The sequence below is a fragment of the Hyperoodon ampullatus genome (genome assembly GCF_949752795.1).
Source record: "Hyperoodon ampullatus genome assembly, chromosome: 3".
Classification (NCBI taxonomy): domain Eukaryota; kingdom Metazoa; phylum Chordata; class Mammalia; order Artiodactyla; family Ziphiidae; genus Hyperoodon; species Hyperoodon ampullatus.
The window spans coordinates 83,259,377-83,283,191 of NC_136916.1; the positions used below are offsets into that span (position 1 = coordinate 83,259,377).

At 36.4% G+C, this 23,815-nt stretch overlaps 1 protein-coding gene across 1 annotated transcript in view; it reads left to right on the forward strand.

The window, feature by feature from the left end:
- Positions 1–23,815, forward strand: part of LOC307049542 (ankyrin repeat domain-containing protein 26-like) — a gene marked incomplete at its 5' end in the record, with an annotated part of 115,218 nt that overhangs the window by 86,255 nt on the left and 5,148 nt on the right. The window contains 9 exon segments of the mRNA XM_079699102.1: positions 390–1,346; positions 2,741–2,893; positions 5,738–5,808; positions 6,150–6,243; positions 10,401–10,507; positions 12,102–12,231; positions 18,193–18,483; positions 19,069–19,286; positions 20,684–20,912. Coding sequence (XP_079555228.1) covers positions 390–1,346; positions 2,741–2,893; positions 5,738–5,808; positions 6,150–6,243; positions 10,401–10,507; positions 12,102–12,231; positions 18,193–18,483; positions 19,069–19,286; positions 20,684–20,912 — 2,250 coding nt within the window.

Consider the following 23,815-nt stretch of genomic DNA (forward strand, 5'->3'; position numbering starts at 1 on the left):
GTTTTTATGGCAGAGTAGTATTCCACCGTATAAATATATCACATCAGAGGCAATTTTTAGCTATAGTCAGATTTATTAATCTTTTATTTTAAGCCTTCTGGGTTTGTTATAATTTAGAGAAAGGCCTTTCCAATTCTGAGCTTCTTAAGAATTCTCCTGTGGTTTGTTTTTTACTTTCATGGATTCATTGTCTTCAATTAAATTTTTGAACTTTTGAAGATTTCTGCTTGTAAGAAGTCTGAGGTTTGTATCCAACCTTATTTTTTCCAGTTGGATATCCACTTATTGCAGCCTTTTCATTGTATAAACATATAGGTTAGTCTTTCAGAGGAAATCATGAAATGTCAATTTATTGAGTACTAGCTAAAAATCTCCTTTATTTCACTTAGGTGTCCGATAGTCCTGAAAAAGAAAAAGATCCGTTACATAAAAACCACATGTTGCAGGATGAAGTTGCCATGCTAAGACTGGAAATCGACACAATAAAATGTCAGAACCAGGAAAAGGAAAAGAAATATTTTGAGGACATTGAAATTGTAAAAGAAAAGAATGATGATCTTCAAAAGACAATAAAACTGAATGAGGAAACATTAACAAAGACAATATTCCAATATACTGTACAGCTTAATGTTCTGACAGCTGAGAATACAATGCTAAACTCTAAGCTGGAGAATGAAAAACAAAGCAAAGAAAGACAGGAAGCAGAAGTGGAATCCTACCGTTCTAGACTGGCTGCTGCGATACATGATCACCATCAAAGTCAGACATCAAAAAGAGACCTGGGACTTGCCTTCCAGAGACCAAGAGATGAGTGGTTACGCTTGCAGGACAAAATGAATTTTGATGTGTCTAACCTGAAAGGTAACAATGAGATGCTTTCCCAGCAACTTTCTCAAGCTGAAAGTAAATTCAGTAGCCTAAAAACCAAGTTCCATCACACGAGGGATGCTCTCAGAGAAAAGACTTTGGTGCTAGAACTTGTACAGAGAGACCTAAGCCAAGCACAGTGTCAAAAGAAGGAACTTGAACGCATGTATCAAAGCGAACAAGGCAAAGTGAATAAATACATTGGAAAGCAGGAATCCTTAGAAGAGAGGTTATCTCAACTCCAGAGTGAAAACATATTGCTCAGACAGCAACTGGATGATGCGCAAAACAAAGCCGACAGTAGAGAGAAGACAGTAATTAACATCCAAGACCAGTTTCAGGAGATTGTGAAAAAACTTCAAGCTGAAAGTGAAAAACAAGGTCTGATGCTGGAGGAAAGGAACAAGGAGTTAATCAATGAATGTAATCATTTAAAAGAGAGAATGTATCAGTATGAAAATGAGAAAACAGAAAGAGAAGTAAGTATCCAAGAAGAGAAATAATTCTCAGACTTCCGAAAGAAAATTCAAAGTGATTTTGATTATGGCTAAATGTTGAATCTAGTTGAATATAAATAATATATAGACTATAAATCTATAGACTGTAAATCAGCCTAAAAGCATACCTTGTATTCAGCAAATAGAGAATTAGACCTGAGAGGTACTTTACTTTGAGTAGAGACATTGTGTCACCTATGAAATTTTAAGAGATTAAGTTATAAATTGTTAATGGGTATAGACCGGTATTAGTAATTTACTCTTCTACTGCTAAGATAATAATTTTAATCTTTATGTCACCACATTTTAGTATCATGATGAAGCAGATAAATCAAATGCTCAGATCTAAAATGAATTATTTTGAAATTAAGGTTCAATTTTGTGTATTACCCTGACAGTCAATTCCAGATTTCCCGAATGAACTGATGTGTTGATGCCATATCTCATAGTACTTTTCCTTCAGTAGCTTGTCATAACTTTTTAGTTGATATAATTTTATTTTTCTTCATGTCAATTTGAATTAATTTGGGAAATAGTTCAGCCTCAAACCATGTATTCTTATGACCTCTCAACTCTTTAAAGGCATCTACTTTTCATTAAATCATAATTTGGGATTAAAGTAGTGAGCTTTAGCAAAACTATACTTGATTTAATCTTCCCATTTCTATTTATAATTTACTTGGAACATTTTTACAAATAATTTGCTCATAATTCTCATTTCAAGGCTCAGTTACTATCATTTGGATATAAATCTGTCCAATACAAAGAGAATTGTAGCTCTGTGTGACTTATTAATTTGGCATTGGACTCCCATTTTCAGACTAGTGAGGGGTGGCAGATTCATGAGTAGCAGGAATAGGGTGGGGGACAGGGTCATAGGGGCTTCTATCGGGAGGCAGAGGGAGGCCCTGAAGGTCTCATTTTAATTCTAGGAATTAAAATGGGAATGACCTCATTTTAATTCTGAGATAGGAATCTATTGAGCACTGGATTGAATATGTGAGGATCTCTGAAGTTAATGGAAGCCTCCAGTAGAGAAGAGGGAAGATGTTCCCACCACTCGTCCCACCTACACACCCATTTCTTTCTGAGACTTGAGGAGGTCCTCAAGCTCAGCAAATTGATCGGGAAGGTCAGGGAGTGGATAGTGGGACTGAATCCATTGTCTAAGTAACTTAATAGTGATAAGGCCGGAGGGTAACACCTTCTGTGTCTTAAACCAAATTCAGTGAGCAGGAAGGTGCACATACAAGGAGAAGGAGACAAATTGATGTCTCTGTTGATAGTTTTCAAAGTACATAGGTTGGAGTTATCTATTATTAACATAACTTAATAATAAGGTAATTTATAAAATCAGTGACAGAGTATCTTATTAGGCACTTGTGAGACAACTTCAACAAGAACTGGCTGATACCCTAAAAAAGCAATCTATGTCAGAGGCTTCACTGGAGGCCATGTCACGTTATCGTACTAATTTAGAAGATGAGGCACAGGATTTAAAGAAAAAATTACGTCAAGTCACAAGTCAGGTATGTATGAAATTTAACGTGTCAATACTTAATGTATAGGATAAAGTGTTTTAGGACACTAATTTTCATGGACGGCTTTCTTTTGTATTTCCGTTACAAGTAAATTTATTACAATTTTGTTATCTTTATCATGCACTTGTTTCTTAAACTCTGACTTTCATTCTGCCGTTTGCATTATATATTTTTTCTTACAATATTTACCCTTAGGAAAGTTGAGAATTGTGCGTGATTCCTCACAGAAGTTGAGAGACTTTTTTTTTCTATTAAACAGTATTTTTTAGTGATATCTCTACTACCATGATGAAGCAAGCCAGATAAAATCAGAGGATAATGTTTAATGGAATGTTCCATAAAATTGTCATTTTTCATCTTCACTTTCATGAATGGATGTAGTATCTGTGTGTATTTATTTCATGGATTTCAGAATAACGTGTGCAGAAAGGTCATTATACAAACCAGTTGAAGTTAGGCATTGCCTTCATATTCTTTTCATTTTAGATATATTGTAAAAGCGTAGAGATACTCAGATCGTGTGTAGTATGTACACCCGAAATAGAAAATTAAGAAAATTATCTAGATCCTCCCATTGTATTTTTAAGAAAACTATTGAGATAATTCACATATCATATAATTCACCCATTTAAAATGTGTAGTTCAATCTCTCCTTGTATATTCAGAGAGTCGTGCACTTGGCATCAATTATAGAGCATCTCCATCACCCCCAAAGGAAAACCCTGCGTCCCTTAGCCGTCACCCATGGCCCCCATCTCCCTCAGCCCCAGCAACCACCAGTCTAATCTCTGTCTCTGTAGATGTGCCTATTCTGGGTATTTCATATAAATGGAATCACACAGTATGTGGTCCTTTGTGATTAGCTTTTCTCATTTGATGTAACATTTTCAAGGTTCATCCATGTTATAGCGCATATCAGTACTTCCATTCCTGTTTATTGTCGAACAGCACGTTATGTGGCTAAGCCATTCATCCATTCATCAGTTGATGGGCCTTTGGGTTATTTCCACCTTTGGGCTGTTAATAATGCTGCTGTGAACAGTCATTTACAAGTTACTGTGTGGACATAATTTTTATCTCCCTGCTGTTGGGTTTTATCCTCTTAGTTAATTGGCTGATTTCACCTTTTCTTGGCCTTTACTCATGCTGTCCTTTCTGTCTTTACAGTTTCTTTTCCTCCTGCCTAATCCTCCATTTATTCAGACCTGGCCCCCAGTCTTCTCCATGAAGCTCTCTGACTGTCCTAGCTCTCATTGACCCTGTCATCTAGTCTGTGAAGAAGAGTTTAGCCCTTAATTTTACACTGTTTTAATTTTTTTCATGAGAGAGAATCTCGCCTAAGTATAAATTTGTCTAACAGGGAATATTTATTGATATGCACGGCACCTGTCTTGCATAAATTGAAAATATTTTAGCTTAACAGTTGCTAGGATACAATTAAGTACTTTATACCATACCAATAACATTTTCTTGGAGATATTGATATAATCTTTTATTAAAATGTATTTTAAGCAATTAAATATACAATTAAAAGCTCTTAATCTAATAGAGGAGAATTGTTCAATTAAATGCTCTTTTCTTTTCCCCTCACTCTGGAAAAAAAAATCTAAATTTGCCTTCCTTCATTATGCAGCCAGAACTGGGGATTTTCACATTGATAGCATTTCACCAACTGTAAAGCTCTGTGGATAGCTTCTCCAATATCCATACCACATAACCTTAATTTTCTCATCCGAGTACTTTCTAGACATAACCAGTTGCTAGGAGTGAATTGATTCAGAGCTTTGATTTAGCAATAGGGTGATATTTCCATGCCAGTGACATAACCCTTCCTCTGATGGTCATGTAAGTTATGTACCACTCAATCCAGGAGGTGCTATTTGCATATTAATCCATGATCACTGCCCACTGAGTAGTACAGAGAGGAAGTAAGTTATAAATTATTATAAGTGGAAAAAAGGACTAGTGGAATCAGTGGAAGTTTTTGAAGTACTGGGCACATACATTCTGGTCCTCATGCTCCCTCTTTACTGCCAATTTCAATGGTATGGAGAATGATTTCAGTGTGACTTGTACAGGAGACCACTTCTGTTGGCATGCCATCTGCCTAAAATATCAAATTGTTTGGAACATAAAATACAGCAATAGTAATAATTCTGATTGTAAACACTTAGCATTTACTATGTGCCACGTACTTTTCTAAATACGTTATGTATACCCCCCCCCCCAATTTAATCTTCCCGACATCCCAGTGAGGTCAGTGCTATTATTATCTTCATTTTACGGCTGGAGAAACTGAGACACAGAAAATTTAAGTAATTTGCTCAAGGACATACAGCAAATAAGTGGTGGAATTGGGACTCAGACCCACGCATTCTGGCTCCTGTGTAGATACTACCTCTCACACTAGTCCCTGAAGCATCTGGTTGTCACCAACAGTAGTGTGTAGTGTGAACGTTCATAATCACTGAAAGAGCTGTGGTCATTCACATATGTGGATATTTAAAATTATAGTTGGTATAGAGCGTGGAGTAAAAAATATAAATGTCTTTCCCCATTTGGCCAATTTATAAATTTGTGTATTTATTTGATAAAATATAATTTAAAGCATGAATGATGCTGTGGTTTAGTACGAGAAGTCAGTAACTTGTAAAGGGCCAGATAGTAAATATTTTAGGCTTTGTGGTTCACAAGGTGTCTGTTGTAGCAACTCAACTCTGCTGTTGCAGCAGGAAAGTAGCCATAAACAATATGCAGATGAAAGACATAAAAACAGATGATGGCGGATTTGCTAGATTATCAGTAATTTAAAAAAAAATTTTCTCCTTTTAGTTGCAAGAAGCACAGGATCGATGTACAGAGGCCATGAGATGTGCTGAGAAGACGCAGGATCACATCCAAAAGTACAATTTAAAGCAGCACAGAAAATAACTTAAGTATAAGTATAGAGCAGATAAGCAGTATAGTATGAGAATTATATCAGTTATGACAATAAATACATCATTGTAAAGCTGGGTAAACATTTCAGCTTTGAGCTATTTTGAAATGCATAATTTTTCTCCATTATTTCTAAATTTTTCACATTATCCACAGAACACAACTAGAAAACGGCACAATTGCCAAATCATCTACTTTTCAAAATTCTTAGAACATATGTAATTGAACCTGCAGGTGTTTGTTCAGAAACTGTGTGGTATTTTAAAATCTATGTGTGAGAATAATTATTTTAAAATATGCATTTTAGGCTTGATATTGAAAATGCCAAGTTAAAAGCTACAGTCAAAAAGCAAGCGGACAAAAGTGAAGAGCTTCAGAAAAACCTGTTAGGTACAAGTTCAGTAAGTCAATCTCTTAATTTCTGTCATGCTGAAAAGGAATTTTAATTTTTTTACTAGAAATATATAAGAATATTTTGGACAATATGAAAAGTCTCATTGATAAAAGAGTTTATTTTTATATTGATACTACTTGCTACTGGTAGCATAATTCCTCTTTATAGAGGAAGTTGACTGAAATAATAAAATTGATTTTTATAGTAAGACTTTAATTAAAAAGATGGTGACAGTCCAAAAGCAATATTTTATATATACCACATTTTGTTTATTCATTCATCTGTCAATGAACAGTGTGATTTTTCCACCTTCTGGCTATTGTTAATAATGCTGCTATGAACAGTGGTACACAAATATCTGTTTGAGTCCAGAAATTTGAGTAATGATTTGATCTAGAATTCTGAATTTCCCTTGTAATCTAAACCCTCCAGTGCTATTTTGAGAATGAATTACTTTTAACGTTGTAGTTCATTTTCTTTATCAAGAAGGAATACTAGGTCACTATGCAAGCATTTTTCTGAAAGGAATGTATTTTTTCCTTTCTTGGATTTTATTTTACTTTATTTTTTAAAGATTTTTTTTGATGTGGACCATTCTTCAAGTCTTTATTGAATTTGATACAATACTGCTTCTGTTTTATGTTTTGGTTTTTTGGCCAGGAGGCATGTGGGATCTTAACTCCCTGACCAGGGATCGAACTTCCTGCATTGGAAGGCAAAGTCTTAACCACTGGACCTCCAGGGAAGTCCCCCTTTTTTCTTTAAAAAAAGAAAAGAGATGCCAGTGAAAAAGTAGAAATGGCTGCTCAATCAGGGCCTTACATAGTAACAGGTGCTCCTAGCATAGCAAGTTCAGGAACAATTTTTCTCCCAGACACTTGAGTTAATCAGCCTTTCAAAGGTGTAACAGCCAGTCTCAGAAAAGACTGATGTGTAATCCAGGATTCCAATTTATCAATGTATAGTGAAAGCTATGTAATTATTTACCAAGCAGAAAGGGATTCTCCTGCCGTTTATACTCTCCTTTGTAGGGAAGCTACCTATGATTTAAAAATCAGAAGATTCTATTGTGAACCCTAAGTTGGAGGGATGAGGTAGATGCACCTACCAACTCGTTTCTTTCCATCACAATAGTTAGATTCATGCAGTGTCATTATACAGATATACCTGTCAGGGGGACTAGAACATTCTATTGACTGGCCCTTCTTGTGTTCAAAGAAACATTGAAAATTATTTTTTCTAGACTTGATATGCATTAGTCACATTGTATTAGCATACTTTTCATACGAGTGACAACACAATATGTTGACAAAAGGAGTCTCATGTGAATGAGAGTGCCAGATGTCCCCTTACATTGTCAAACAAATCTATTCGGGTATCAGAAATTGAAAATTTTGTAAGGATACCCCACACTGATTAAGGGTATTAAAAAAAATAATAACGGATTTTCTGTAGATTCCTATAGAAATGAGTTAGGATTATGACATAGAATTATTGGCCACTTTAAGGTCTACACAAATCAAAAATTTAATGAGACAGCTTTTCACCAACTCAGTCAGTAGCCCTGGCTTCTCCTAAAGTTCTCATCTCAGGAATCCCCAGGCCAGAGCCAACCTGAGTTAAGATATATGGTCAACACAGTGTTGAGATGAAGAATCTGGGCTGGGAAGAAGAGAGAGCTCTAGCTGACTCAAGACTCCAAACAATATAGTTGAGTATTCACCTGAAAGGAGTATCAGAAGACTTCCATAAGGTCAGGTCTCTATGGAATAGGAAATTATTCAAAAGAAAACAAGGGCAGGGACTTCCCTGGTGCAGTGGTTAGGAATCCGCCTGCCAGTGCATTGGACATGGGTTTGATCCCTGGTCCGGGAAGATCCCACATGCCGGGGAGCCACTAAGCCCGTGCACCACAACAACTGAGCCTGCACTCTAGAGCCTGCGAGCCACAACTACTGAGCCCATGTGCTGCAACTACTGCAGCCCACGTTCCTAGAGCCTGTGCTCTGCAACAAGAGAAGCCACTGCAGTGAGAAGCCCACGCACCACAGTGAAGAGAAGCCCCCACTCACCTCAACTAGAAAAAGCCCGCACGCAGCAACGCAGATCCAATACAGCCAAAAAAAAAAAAAAAAGAAAAAGAAGAAAACAAGGGCAAATAATTGATAATCTGATCCTTGTGAAAAACTTTCACATTGTAAAAGAAAATAAAGACAAAATATGTTGGTCAACATCCTAAGGGTGAGGGTGCCCCCCAAGATTAGAAAATAACACTACACTCAAAGTAACACCAATAAGAATAAACGTAAAGTGTCCAAGAATAGCTCTGTACAAGGATAATCCACACTGAGCAATGGCTCATGAGTGTGGCTGAGGATGTTGTCTATGAGGAGCAAGAAGGGGGAGAGTAAAGTACAGGTGATCTCAGCAAAGGGGTCAAGGCTGGAAAGGTAGGTTAGGGAATCTGGCACGAAGCCTTGAGATGTAAGGAGCCCTGAGTGAATTTAGAAAGAGGATTAGAAAGGGTCAAGGACTGAACATCAAGAGTTACTGTCATTCAGACTGAGGTGGGCTCAGAGGAGCAGAGGCAGAGTGTGGTCATGTTCGCGGTTGCTGCTGAGAAGTGAAGCAGGGTAAGGACTGAAGAAGAAACGGTTCTTGATGACCCTCAAAACTTTTAATGGAGTTACAAGATTGAAAGTCAATTTAGTGTAAAAGAAGAGAATAAGTGATGAAAGATGAATTATGGATGAGACCGTGCGTTAAAGAATGTAAGAGTCCCGGGCTTCCCTAGTAGCGCAGTTGTTAAGAATCCACCTGCCAATGCAGGGGACACGGGTTCGAGCCTTGGTCCGGGAAGATCCCACATGCCACAGAGCAACTAAGCCTGTGCGCCACAACTACTGAGTCTGCACTCTAGAGCCCGCAAGCCACAACTACTGAGCCCATGTGCCTAGAGCTCATGCTCTGCAACAAGAGAAGTCACTGCAATGAGAAGCCCACACACCACAACGAAGAGTAGCCCCTGCTCACCACAACTAGAGAAAGCCCGCACGCAGCAACAAAGACCCAACACAGCCAAAAATAAATAAATATAATTAATTAATTAATTTAAAAAAAGAATGTAAGAGTCCAGTAGTGGGAGTGAGGGAGAAAAAGGATGAGAGAAAAAGCTACAAGAATCAAGAAGAAGTTACATTTTTTTTTATGCGGTACGCGGGCCTCTCACTGTTGCGGCCTCTCCTGTTGCGGAGCACAGGCTCCGGTCGCGCAGGCTCAGCGGCCATGGCTCACGGGCCCAGCCACTCCAAGGCATGTGGGATCTTCCCGTACCGGGGCACGAACCCGTGTCCCTTGCATCAGCAGGCGGACTCTCAACCACTGCGCCACCAGAGAAGCCTGAAGTTACATTTTTATTTAGTGTACAGAAGACTTAAACTTTATTTAAAGAGAAGAATGGTTAATAGAAATGGAGAAATTGAAACCTATGGAAGAATGCTTACAGAGAATGAAAGGCTTTATCTTGTGTGGGAATTTTTCAAAGATTATATTAGTAAGATGTGATTTAACAAAACCTGGAATATCTTAAACCATTGATGAAAATGTTTCTAGGGCATCTTTAGAAACTAAAACGTAAATATAACCACTCTTTAAAAAAATTTCATTAACGTGTAAAAACCTCTGGGTTATTTATTTACTTATTTATTTATTATTATTATTATTATTTGGTTGCTCCAAGTCTTGGTTGCAGCAGGCGGCCTCCCCAGTTGCAGCAGGTGTGCTCCTTAGTTGTGGCATGCAACCTCTTAGTTGCGGCCTGCATGTGGGATCTAGTTCTCTGACTAAGGATTCAACCCAGTCCCCCTGCATTGGGAGCATGGAGTCTTATCCACCATGCCACCAGGGAAGTCCCAAAACGTCTGTTTTTAACAAATAAATTTTGGCAATTTAAATTCTAGAAAAATGATGAAATGATGAAAATGAAAAATCAATATAAGCTGTTTCAAGAAAAGTTATTATTTTTGAAATCTGTCCTTATTGGCATCAGGTTTATAAACTGTGTTTCACTATAAACGTATATTACTCATGAACTCATGAGAAGTAATATTTTTAAGAAAGAAGAGTAAGTCTCTAGGTTTTAAAAAATAATTAATTTTTTTTGAGGATGAAAAGGAGGAAATAAAGAAATATATTGAGTTAAAACAGTCTCTGGAATATAGTTTGGATCGAGTAATGAAGAAAAATAGTGAATTAGAAAAAGAGATTACTAGGTAAGATTTTAATATTTCTGATAATTTCAACAATTAATTGATTTAACTATAATTTTGTTTTATTAAAACCTTAGATACAAATTCATTTTATATGTGTATATTCATACTTAAACAAATCATCCATCCTATTTAAAAGTTTACTTTAGAAACTCAGAGCACAATCTGAAACTGTTTTGAGTGCCCCAGTATTACAGTTCCTCTTTAATGATTTCTAAAACAATAACAATAGTGTGCCTTGCATATAGTAATATCACTCTGCTCTTCATCATCTACCTTGAATTTTTATGTCTGCAAGATATCTTTGCTCTTTTTGGGTAATCCTGCCCTCTTTTAGTTGTTTTCTTCCCCTTCAGCGTTCAAGTATTTTAATATCTAAAAACCTATTTGTGTCACTGTTAAACAACATCAAAAACTATCTTGATTTTGCTTATGTTTTCTTTCTGCTCTAAAAGTTTAGTTCTAAAATATACGTACAAAAACATATGTATGACTTAAAGAATAATAAAATTAATGATCATGTTTTGACCACTCAGATTATAAAAAAAAAATAGAGTGTTTCCCAATGTCTGTGGTGCCTCCACATGGCTTCCTTTCTGGTTATTTGCTGAGCACAGTTTGCCCTCAGCATCCACAGATTCAACCAACCTCAGATTGAAGGTATTCAGGGGGAAAAGATTCCAGACAGTTCCCAAAAGCAAAACTTGGATTGGCCTCAGGTGGCAACTATTTCCATAGAATTTATTTACATTGTATTTATAACTATTTACATAGCACTTACCTTGTATTAGGTATTATAAGTGATCTAGAGATGATTTAAAGTATACAGGAGTATGTGCTTAGGAGGACTTGAGCATCTGTGGATTTTGGTATTGTACTTATGGTTCTTCCCTGATTCTCATAAGTATTTTTCTCTCATTTAATTTTCTCTACATTGCTTGGCATTTTGTTAACATTGTGCTGGGCAAGATTTCTAGATCTCTTAAAACAGCTTGAAGAGACTGGTACACATTCTCTCTGTGCTGATTTCCTTTTTTATGAATCTCAGCCTGGTTTTCTTCTCCAGCAGCTCAGACTCCAAAGATTTTTCTTTCTTGTTTCTTTTTCTATTTTGAGTGAGTGAGTGTCGATGTTTTTTTGTGTGTTATTTCTTTGCTTCTTGTAGAGGCTGTGGTCAGTAGGTACCAAAATGTCTTTTTGTGTCTTTTCAAAACATTCATATATGATATGCTCTTCTTCTTCAGCTTGGATACTGATGTCTGGTTTATAACTAGTATTTAATAATAAGTTAGTATTTCATATTAACATACTAAAAATGGATACTAATAACAGCTTCCTTATAAGAACCGTATAATATATGTATACACATACTATATTAACTCTTTACTTAGCATGTGTCATAAAATTTTTCTTCATATTATTTACCTAAGATTATAATTTAGTTATTATGCTTTCAAACCATATTAGGTTAGAACAGATGAGAAAGGATTATAATTTATAGAGTTTATTTTATATGATAGAACATATATCTGTTTAAATAGTTATTAATTATCTACTCTTAAAGAACTTGACTTATTCATTCTATGCATTTCTACAGACTTAAGAAACTCTTACAAATGCCAAGAAGGAAGTTAAATGAATATGAAAATGGAGAGCTTAGTTTCCATGGAGATTTAAAAACCAGTCAAAGTGAAATGGATATTCAGATTAATATGCTAAAACATAAGGTAATTTTTAATCAGTTTTGGGACCCAGAAGTCACTTAATTGGGGGAAATATAAATCACTCCATGCTTTGAGCAGTGAAACATGGATTTGTCTCTTAATTTTTTAGACTTGATACCAGTAAAAAAGACAGCTTTTTCCTATATAATTTTTCCATAAAAAGGGCACACTGTTGACTGTTTGTGTCTTGAACCATGGCTAGTGATCTGAAGCTGAGCAGCACACCATTACCCCAAAGCATCCATTATTTTTTGGTGACAGCTTTATTGAAATATAATGAACATACCATGCAGTCCACTCCTTTAAACTGTACAATTCAGTGACTTTTAGTATATTCAAAGAGTTATACAGTTATCACCACAATCAATTTTAGACCATTTTCATCACCCTAAAAAGAAACCCTATACTTTTTAGCCATCACCCTGTGCCAGTTTTCCCTTCCTCATATTCCCAGCCCTAATACCACGACTGTACTCCCTGTTTCGATAGATTTGCCTATTTTGGATATTTCATGTCAGTGGAATCACAGAATATGGGGTCCTTTGTGACTGCCTTCTTTCATTCAGCATAATATTTTTAAGGTACATCTGTTTTGTAGCGTGGATCAATACTTTATTTCTTTTTATTGCTGAATAATATTCATTTGTATGGACATACCACATTTTATTTATCCATTCATCAGTTGATGGACCTTTGGGTGGTTTCCACTTTTTTGGCTATTGTTAATAATGCTGCTATGAACATTCATGTCCAAGTTTCGGTGTGAACATATTATTTTCATTTCTTTTTGGAATATACTTATGAATGGAATTGCTGTATCATATGGTAACCCTGTTTAAACTTTTGAGGAACTGCCATACTGTTTTCCAGAGTGGCCACACCATTTTACATTTTTATCCAAAGTGTGTAAGCATTCCAGTTTCTCTACATGCCCACCAACACTTGTCATTACCTGTCTTTCTGACTATAGCCATCCTAGAAGGTGTGAAGTGGCATCTCATTGTGGTTTTGATTTGCGTTTCGCTGTTGACTAATAAGGTTGAGGCACTTTTCATGTACTTATTGTCAATCTGTGTATCTTCTTTGAAGAACTGTCTATTCAACTTTTTGCCCATTTTTAAGTTGGATTGTCTTTTTATTATTGAATTGTAAGAGTTCTCTTTGTATCCTAGATACAAATCTTCGATCGGATATAGGATTTTCAAGTATTTTATCTCACTCAGGAGCTTGCCCTTTCCCCTTCTTGATGGTGTCCTTCAAAATATGGAAGTCTTTAATATTGATGAAGTTCAGCTAGTCGATTTTTGTCTTTTGGTGTCATATCTAAGAATTGCCAAATCCAGTCATGAAGATAAACAGCTGTGTTTTCTTCTAAGAATTTTGTAGTTTTAGCTCTTGCATATTGACTTAATTTCTACATATGGTATGAGGTAGAGGTCTAATTTTATTCTTTTGTATGTGGATATTCTATTGTCCCAGTACCATTTGTTAAAAAGACTATTCTTGTCTCATTCAATTATTTGGCACTCTTACAATCAGTTGGCCGTAAATGTGGGGCTTTCCTTTTACATCCTCAATGGTAACGCATTGATCTATATGTCTGTCCTATGCCAGTATCAAGTCAGATTTTATGAGAATTCTTTCTTCGTCATCTTGCATCTTACCAGTTGTTTTATGTAATAATAAAAAGTCAATGTAGTGGAATGTCTTTAACTCTACTTCCGTGGAGGTTTTTTGCCTCTTGAAGGAGCCTGTGGCCAGCTTATGCCTCACTGACCCCATGACACAATGGGAAGTAGGTTTACAAAGGTAAAGTCCATTCCTTTTTTTCTCCCTCCATTCAGACCTTTAGTCTCTCACCCAGTGCCTCCCACTTCACTCCAGTTTCCATCAAATCTTGGTCACGAGATCTGCTGACTTCGTCTGCTATCTGTTTCATTATGTTTAGCTCATTATAATTCATAGACTCATCCGTAGGTTTCACCATCTAGGAGAAGATTAAGTCTGGGCTGTCAGCTTTCCTCGTTGGAAGTCTCTCTAAGCCATCATGTTGCAATTCACAATTAAATCATCTTTTGATGTGGTTCTTGTGTATAACACTCGTGCTGATCTTGTTCTTGACATAGATCCTGCATTCTCAGAAACCACAGTTCCCTGTATCTACCTTCTTGGATTGAAAAAGAAAGAGATGCATAGCTGTACTTTATAGCTTAACACATAATGAATAGAATAACTATTTCAACCCATCCAAAGAAAAATTTTTAAGAGTATAGCTGTTAAAAACCAGGTAGGGCTTCCCTGGTGGTGCAGTGGTTAAGAATCTGCCTGCCAATGCAGGGGACAATGGTTCGAGCCCAGGTCCGGGAAGATCCCACATGCCATGGAGCAACTAAGCCCATGCGCCACAACTACTGAGCCTGCACTCTAGGGCCCGCAAGCCACAGCTGTGGAACCTGTGTGCCACAACTACTGAAGCCCATGCACCTAGAACCCGTGTTCCACAACAAGAGAAGCCACCGTAATGAGAAGCCTGTGCACCTCCACAAAGCGTAGCCCCTGCTCGCCGCAACTAGAGAAAGCCTGTGCACAGCAACGAAGACCCAACACAGCCAAAAATAAATAAAATAAATAAAATAAAATTTTTTTAAAAAAAGGTAATAATTTATCTGGGACAAATAATAGATTAATAATTTGAATTTCAAAATTTCAAAGCCAGTTTGTAGGATATAGAGAAGCACTGTGGTACAATGTAAAAATGAGATATCCTACCTTCCCTTACAAACAAGCTTTAAGTAAGGTAAAGGAAAAATTGTATTTAATTATATACTGCCAAAGGACACTCCATTTGTTTTACTACTGAGAAGATTAAAAATGCTTCCATGATGTTTTATTTCCTCTCTGAGGAAAGGACAATGAAGATTGAGTCCTAGATTAATAAATATTCAAAGTTGCCTATCCCTTAGAAGTTCAGTTATTTGAGATGAGGTAAAAAAGTCTGATTTTGGTAATTAAACTGACGATTTCTAGTTGTTTTTCAACTATTATACTTCATATGTCTCCTTGCTTACCAATCTTCCTTATCTTCAAACTTGAGGGGAAATTCTGAAGAGGCATACCTGCCTATGTGTAAGAAATTGTAAGTGAAGGGAACCTGCCCAAAACTTCCTCCTGAATAGTTCTTAGGTCTTTCTTCTAGTTATCTGCTTCTTCTCATCAGCATTGTTTGTCATTTTAAATTAATCTCAACATTTATTAGATTCCAGTTTATAGGAAACCAATTTCTACTGTGTCTAAGTTATGTTTCTTATTATCTCTTTTTTTTCATCCACTTTTCTATCTGTTTTTTCCTAAAGATCTCCTCAAAGTTTAGTAGCTGAAATAAGCAATGTTTATTTTGTTCACAATCTATACTTAGGAAAAGCATAGCCAGGACAGCTGGCCTCTCTTCCCCTCAGTTGGAACACCTACCCTGAACACCTAGGCTCTCTTTGTGGCCTGAGCTTCCTCACAACATGGGGCTGGGTTCCAAGGTTAAGAGCCAGGCAGAAGCTGTGTTGCCTTGTCTAACCTCGCCTTGCAATTCACACAGCATCTCTTCCACCATATTCTGTTCATTAGGAATAAGTCACTTATGCTTGGCCCATAGTCTACCTTTTTTTATGGGATAAGTTTTTTCAAAAACTTATGGATACATTTAAAAACCAGCATAATCTACCCACTGGCCACAATTTTTATATTCCTTCCACATGAAGAATACACTTATCCCTACTCAGTTCCCCCACAAGTCTCAATTGTTATGGTGTCAGGCTCAGGCTTGAGTCCAGGATCTTACCATCTTTCACCAGGTACGGATGGGGATGAGGCTCCTGTGTGTGGTTTCTAGAGTATAGCCCCTTGAGTACCAATCCTCTCAGTACTAAGACTTGAGAACTAAAGGGACAAATTTTCTGCCACCCACATACCCAACATTCTGTTAAACTGCTAAAGACTCCCCCATTCAGAAATGTAAAATGGAAGACATGCTGGTCCATAGCAGTTCTGCAATACAGCCTGATATCTGCTGCCAGCTCTGTGATTAGGACTTAGTCCCGACATTGGAAGTGATTCTCCTTTGCTGTATCCTCTGAGCTCTTTGTTCCGTCCTTTTCATAAGAAATGACCTGTGTTTGCAGCTGAGTAGTGTTTCTCAAGCCAGCAAGGGAAGAAAATGACACTGAAACCTGGAGGAAGGGGGACTTACAGAACTTCTAAGAAAATCCCAGAGGCCTCTTCTCATGTTGTACTGTCTTGGTCTCTGTTAATCCAAGCTAGCAAGCAGTGTTTTTGCTACCACAGTTCTCTTTAAAGCTTTCAATGTCCTGTGAATTTTATTGGGGTTCATGACATTGGAAAAGCTACCCTCCCAAATCTTTTTGAGATAAGCTCTTCCCCTTGGGTTTCTTGTGAAGCTGTTGTAGGATGGTAGGACGGGAAACTTTGTAGGATGATGCCTTTAAAATTCTTATGCTTTTTTAAGATCCTTAAAGGAATTTGAGGCACCAACTTAAGTCTTTCCAGGGTGTTAATAAAGGGTTCTACAGTCTTGGCTTCATCTTTAGACCATGTTTTCCTGGCAGCACCCTAAATCTGATCTTAGTCCAGAAGCTATTTCTCTGTTTTAGCATTATTTGGGCATGTGGAGATGCTGTAAATGGGATACAGATATTTGAACGCCATGAGTCCTGGATCCTTTATATTCAATAGTCTTTTTTTTTTAGCTTATCCCTCTCATCAGTTTTACTTTCAGCTGCTTTGTAGCTAGAGTCCCCCTCCCTCCAGGTTGCAGTGTCATTTTCTTCCCTTGCCTAGAAGCTGTCACCTTCAGCCTCTTCAAGGGCCGTCAGGCTTCCATTAACAGTCTTGCGAAGCCCTGAGAATTTCGTGAGATAAGTGTCAAAGAATTTGTAGAGACGGTTTTTTTTTTCTTTTTTTTTTGCGGTACGCGGGCCTCTCACTGTTGTGGCCTCTCCCGTTGCGGAGCACAGGCTCTGGACGCGCAGGCTCAGCGGCCATGGCTCACGGGCCCAGCCGCTCCGCGGCGGCATGTGGGATCTTCCCGGACCGGGGCACGAGCCCGTGTCCCCTGCATCGGCAGGCGGACTCTCAACCACTGCGCCTCCTGTTTAAAAACATGTAGACATGTTTTTAAACTACCACATCCACTTGCCTTGTCTTACCAAATAAACATTCTGTCTAAAGGGAAGGAGTTCTTCCCAACTCAGTGTCCTTGAAATTCCAGCAAGTTTTTTTGTTTGTTTTGTTTAGTATGTTCTCTTATTCTGTGGAAAGTAACAAAGCATTGCAAGAATTAATGGCATTTTTTTGTTCAGAAAAATGTATGGATCATCTGCTAAACTATTACACTGGGAGATGTGATTTCTCCTTAACCCTGCGAAGCATTTCTCCTTGGAATGCAATACAAATTAGCATAAAATATTTGTAGTTCAGAAAAAAGGCTTATGGCATTAGAAGCCATATTTACAAGACTCATTAGAGTCTGATTTTCCGAGTCTTATTTTGGGAGGCATTTATTAATTTAGCCCTAAATAACTCAATATGATATCCCTAAAACTTTAAAAATCATGGAGGGTTAAGATGGGGGTGGGGAAGGAGTAAGAGGCTTTCTACTAAGAGGTGACTTATAGTCATTTTATGGAGGAAAGGCATGAAACAATAGAAGAATAAAAGTATAAAATCAAATGCAAATTTTGTGTAACAATGATGACAGTGAAGGATATATATTTGTGGCTCTTGGTGGTTTGAACTTTTTTCTTCATTTTCTTAGTAATTCAAGGTCCTACACGCTACAATATAGACACCATTTTATTGTAACTGAATTTATTTTAAAAGTTGATACTGATTTTGAGTTAGGCTATTCTCAGTTTACCTCCCTAATTACCAAGCGATTTTATTTTATTCATGCAGATCGATGACCTTACAGCAGAACTGGAAACTGCATCTTCAAAATGTCTACATCTGGGTGCAAAAAATCAAGTTCTTCAACGGGCGTTATTATCTATAAAAGTAATGCAAAAGAAATGTGAAAAACTAGAGAAGAATAAAAAGAAGTTGGAACAAGAAGCAGTGAACCTCAGAAGTCATATAGAAATGAATATGATAGAACACAGTCAAGTAGAGCAGTATAAATGGGAGGTTGAAGAAAGAGCAAGACAGGATATAATAGAAAAATTAAAAGAAGTCAACCTATTTTTACAGGTTAATTTTTTGTTCTGTAATGTGCTTTAATTCACTTCACTACAAATTACATTTCGGATGTATACACTTTATATGTTTCTTCTACTTCCCTTATAGCAGTTTGTTTTGTAAATTTCTGGAAGGAAGGTGGCATTTGTTTCTCCCTTTAAATATTTCAGTTTCCATCATTATTCTCACTAAATTGATCTTTCAGAACGATTCTCACTAGGGAATCATTTTATTTTTAAGACCAACTGGTATAAAACAAAACTATTAGGATGAAAAGAAAATATTATGATTTAGAAATTGTACTATACTCTTGGATTATTCTTAGCTGTATTGTTCAATTTAAAAATTTTAAAATTGATCCTATTATTCTTTGAATTATCAGATTACATGAGTACGAATATAAGAATGATCCAACTTTAATTTTATAATTAAGATTTAATTCAGTTTACATTGATGATAAATATTTTTAAAGTTCAGCCTTTTTTTCACATTTAAAATTGCTCTCTGGATCATTGACACAAAACTAAAGGGAACAAATATACTATAATTATTCAGGTTATAATTATTTTAAACATGTATGTTTTTATTTGACTTTAGACACAAGCAGCATCTCAAGAAAACTTAGAGCAGTTAAGAGAGAATAATAATGCTTCAATAAGAAGTCCAATGGAACTCAGAATTAAAGATCTGGAATCTGAACTCTCCAAAATGAAAACTTTTCAAGAAGATTCTACTAAAGCAGAGTTGGAAAAATATAAGCAACTCTACCTCGAAGAACTAAAAGTTAGAAAGTCATTGCCAAATAAACGAAACAAGTAAGTCAAAACGTAGAATCATAGAAAATAAATTTAAATTTAGCTCATTAATTTGCCTCTAAAGCATAATTTTTATTGAGCCAGGTTCATGAGATTAGTAGGAGTGAAAGCTAACTAGATAGTATAACTTTGGAAAATGATGTTAGTAAGTGAAGTCACCTTTAAAATGTTAGTCCAGTTTGCATCTCCCCACCTTTTTGTTGGTTTTACATAACTTTATTTTTTATATTTTCCTATATTGGGTTGGCCAAAAAGTTCATTTGTGTCTTCCCGTAAGATGTTACTGGAAAAACCCAGACGAACTTTTTGGCGAACCCAATAGTTAACCTGATTTAGTCTTTAAGCCAAGTGTTTTTGAAACTTTGTAATTTAGATAAAATTTCTTGTTGGAATTCCCGTAAATAGAAATATTAACGAGTTTAATTATTTTTTGGAAGGTTACCGCTTAAACGCAAAGCGTCACATTTTAGCATTTGGTAAATTTACTTTCTTGATTATGATCTTTGGTATCATCGCTAGAGGGCGCCCTGAGACAAACTACTGTATTTGAAGTTTTTCTACTCTACATAAAGGCATGCTTGTGAAATAAGGGGAAAGTAACAGAGGGGCGAAGGGCCGTATAATTCACAAAGTGTCTAAAAATAACACGGTGGCCTGCGTGAGGGTGTGCGTGGAAGACCGCAAGGGCAGATCCCACCCCCAGTGCCTCAGTAACAGTGTTACCGGTACCTGTCCGCAGCCTGTTAGGAACCGGGCCGCACAGCGGGAGGTGAGCGGCGGACGAGCCAGCAAAGCTTCACCTGCCGCCCCCCCATCGCCCCCCGTCGCTCGCGTTACCGCCTGAACCATCCTGACAAGCCCCATACACCCCCATCCATGGAAAAGTTGTCTTCCACGAAACTGGCCCCTGGTGCCAGAAAGGTTGGGGACCGCTGCTCTAGATTATTCCTCAGTGCCGAATGCTTAATTCCTCTGAGGTAATGAGTGAAATGTGTATACAGGGGTGGTGAAAGCAAATGCTTGAAAATGTCTTTGAGGGATGGTTTGTTTTTTCATCCCTGAACTGGTTTACTAAAGGTGGGTGTCTAAGTGCAGCCATCGCAGAAGGCAGCAAGCGTCACCTGTTAAGCCGTCTCCATCGCTGATGCCATTTCTCTCCTCTCCCGACTTTGACTGACTTGTTACTTAAGGATCCCCCAGACACATATATACTTCTTTAGAATAATTTTACACCTAGAATTGTTTATAATAGGTCTGCTTTAACCCATTTTCAGTGTTAAAACGTGGTTTAATGGTTCATTCCATTTACTATTATGGCAATTTAAGAAATGCAAATCATTTACAAATCATTTAGGGAAAATGCAATGAATGAAATTGGTGTTTTGCCATCTTTCCAGGACTCTTAAGAAGCTGGCAAAGGTCAGTATGAAACTACTGGTGGAGAAACAGCAGAACATATCTTTACTCAGCACTCTTACTACGAGGCCAGTCCTGAAGCCACCTTGTGTAGGAAATATTAATAATAGTTTAGTGCTCAATAGATATCTTACTCCAGGAGAAAACTTAGAGATTTCTACCTCAAGTTCACGCCCTTCACATGAGAGCATGGAGATGTACTTGACCAAGGTTAGTTATACTATCCTTTTTTCCTTGGGTTTCAGATTTCTGATAATAATTCTTGTTTTTAATTTGGTGAAATTCTGAATTGTTTATTTGACTTACACACACGAAGTAAAAGCCATAATTAATTGTGCTAATAAAGAGACAGAAATTTTATGATTTTTTAAAGTCCCTGGATTTCTCATTTTCAAGAAAGATTTATCATTAACTTTATTCAGTAAATGTAATTAAACTGACACATTTTAAATTTCTAAAAACTGCAGTTAAATCCTATTTTAGAAATTAAATATTATTGCCTAATAACCAAAGATATACCTTCTAATTGATTTCAGTTTGGCAATGGTTCATAATCATTTTCAAGTTTTGCTGCACCCTAGTTTTTCTACCCCTAAGCATAAGTGAATGATTGGCATCCAAACATGTAACCATATATGGATTTTTTTTATTTAAAGGAATCCTAGATAAATCCTTTTTGTGAATTAAATAGATTTGTAGCACTAAATAAGTTAATTTCTGTTTTTAAGTTAAATTTTTTTGTCATTTTCATACATGAGAATGCATCCTTAATTGCTATTTTACTTAGAGCATTTTTATTGAATTTTTATAAAATGTCTTGCTGAGCAATTGTAGAACATTTCTAAATACGTAAATAAAGCAAATATTTAAATTTTTAAAATGAAGTCCACTTATGTCTCTATCTTGCCATCACCTGGATGAATGATGACTATGATGGGGAGTCTTTAAATTGCAACTAGTTTTCATTGCGTATCATTGTTATTAAAATATGCATCTCACTCTGTGCACACAGGGTTATGGTTTTGATGGTGTTTTCATGATGTTCTTGATGCAGAGAAAAGTAGGCCTTGTTAAATGAAGTCTCAACCTGTTTTCTCATTTGGCTTCACGTCGTAAGAAATCATAGAAGAGCAAAGCTAAGGTTTCTTAGACAGTGCTGTGGCTAAATTGGGTCTAAGTGCTTCAGAGCCATGAAACTGGACTCCAGGGTCGAAAAGAAAATGCATGTCAAGCCCTCTGTCAGTTGCTAAGCATGATGTAAACTTAGAATGTTCTCATGGGTTGTCACCCAAAAACTCAAACAATGTATCATTTTACAAGATGAAGATGAAAGAGTGTGTGAATGCAAAAACAATGTGAGAGAAAATTTCTGCGGGAATTTTTTCCTTTAATTTTTTTGGAGGAAAGAGGCGTTTATTTTTTTAGTAATTCTAGATAAATCGGAAAATAGTTTATTTTAAACTCAATGTTGTAGTTACTAGGTATACATAGTTCCCTTGTGGGGTCTTTGCCAAATCGTGCTGGTTTTAATAAGAGAAATTGAAGAGCACTACTTAACTCTATCAAGATGCAAAGACGTCTCCATAATCACTACAGAATGCCGCGGAAGAGTTATTATACAGTTGTTGTTCACAACAACTTAGTAAGACTTACAGAAAGAAGGTGCCTTCTGGAATTGCTAGGAATATAATTATTTCTACTAGGAAAACATAAAATAATACTATGAGAGGTGTTAACGTACTGTCTAAAATGATAGAAAGAGGTGGGTTTTTGGATGGGACATGATAAAACAATAGCCTTCTAAAGGTTTTAGCTATGATTCTACAAAGTAAAATGTTAAAAATGGCATCAAGATTGCATTTGTTTATCATTCTCCTTTATTTGCAATGTTTTAACATTTTGGACTATTCCCACTGTGAAGTTTTATCTTACTCAGCATTTTCCCCTAACTTTAAGGAAAATAATTATAGCAAAGTACTGCTCTAGGTGTGTGGTTTCAGTTGTGCTTGTTGTAGCAGCAAGCTCACTCCATGTACCTAACCCAGATTTATTGCCTCCCTCACCAGTACATGAAGTTCAGTCTTAGCAGTTGATACCATTGTGGGGGTAGGAGATTACTACGTATCTGTCTTACTAATTTTACCCTCAGTTTTCACATTCTAGTTAATTCTGGGATGTTTGGTCCTATATATCAGAAGTAATTTTACAGTTTTTTTCAATTGTGTTATTTAATTATATTATTATAAAATACAAAAAGTTAACATTAGCCAAAATAGCTACATCACTGTTAGATTTTCTTGCACATAGAATTTTTTCAAGAACTGAAAACTTAAAAATCTATTCCAGACAACTTTATAACAGACACAATCTCACTGGTTTAAAGATTTTTTTATGTTCAAGAGTTTTTAGGTATTTGTGTGCCGAACACGATGCATGGCCACAGTAGTTAATAAATGCCCTTTAAATCTGTCTTAAGTAGGAGGATTACATTTTACATTGACTGATTTTGGACTTTTGGTGCATTACTGACACTTTGAAAATTTTTCTAATGATTTATTTAAGTAATTTAAAAAATTGCTCAAATGTCCATTCAGTTCAGCAACTCTCTTTTAAATGTGGTCATACAAATGCACTGAAGCTAAAACAATTAATATTCCTAAGACTTTGACTTTTTATATGACACAACATTTTGTGTCTCACCAGAATATTGAGTCACATTTCTTTTTAAAAAAAATAGGCCTCGTGTTTACATCACCAAGGCAGTGCCTATCCACTCTTGAGTTTTAACTCTAATCAAATTACCACAGTAGTTAAGCTAGTTTCTCATAAGGCACAGGCAGAGTTCAATAAACTTGTTTATTGTCTCAGTTTATTATATCAGTATAATCCTTCTTGTTCCCACTTCATTTTGTCCACATGGACAAATGAGTAGGCATTTTATCTTTTGAAAGATAGAGGTAATAGTTCAACTTCTTAACAGTTCTTTTTCTTTCATTCATTTTTTTTCCTGTACTTAGTTTTTCAGCTCTTTGATCTACAAATTCTTCCTCAGTTCTTCTCTCTGCAGCAAAATATATGTACTTAATATCTACAGACTGCCAAGTGTAATTTCC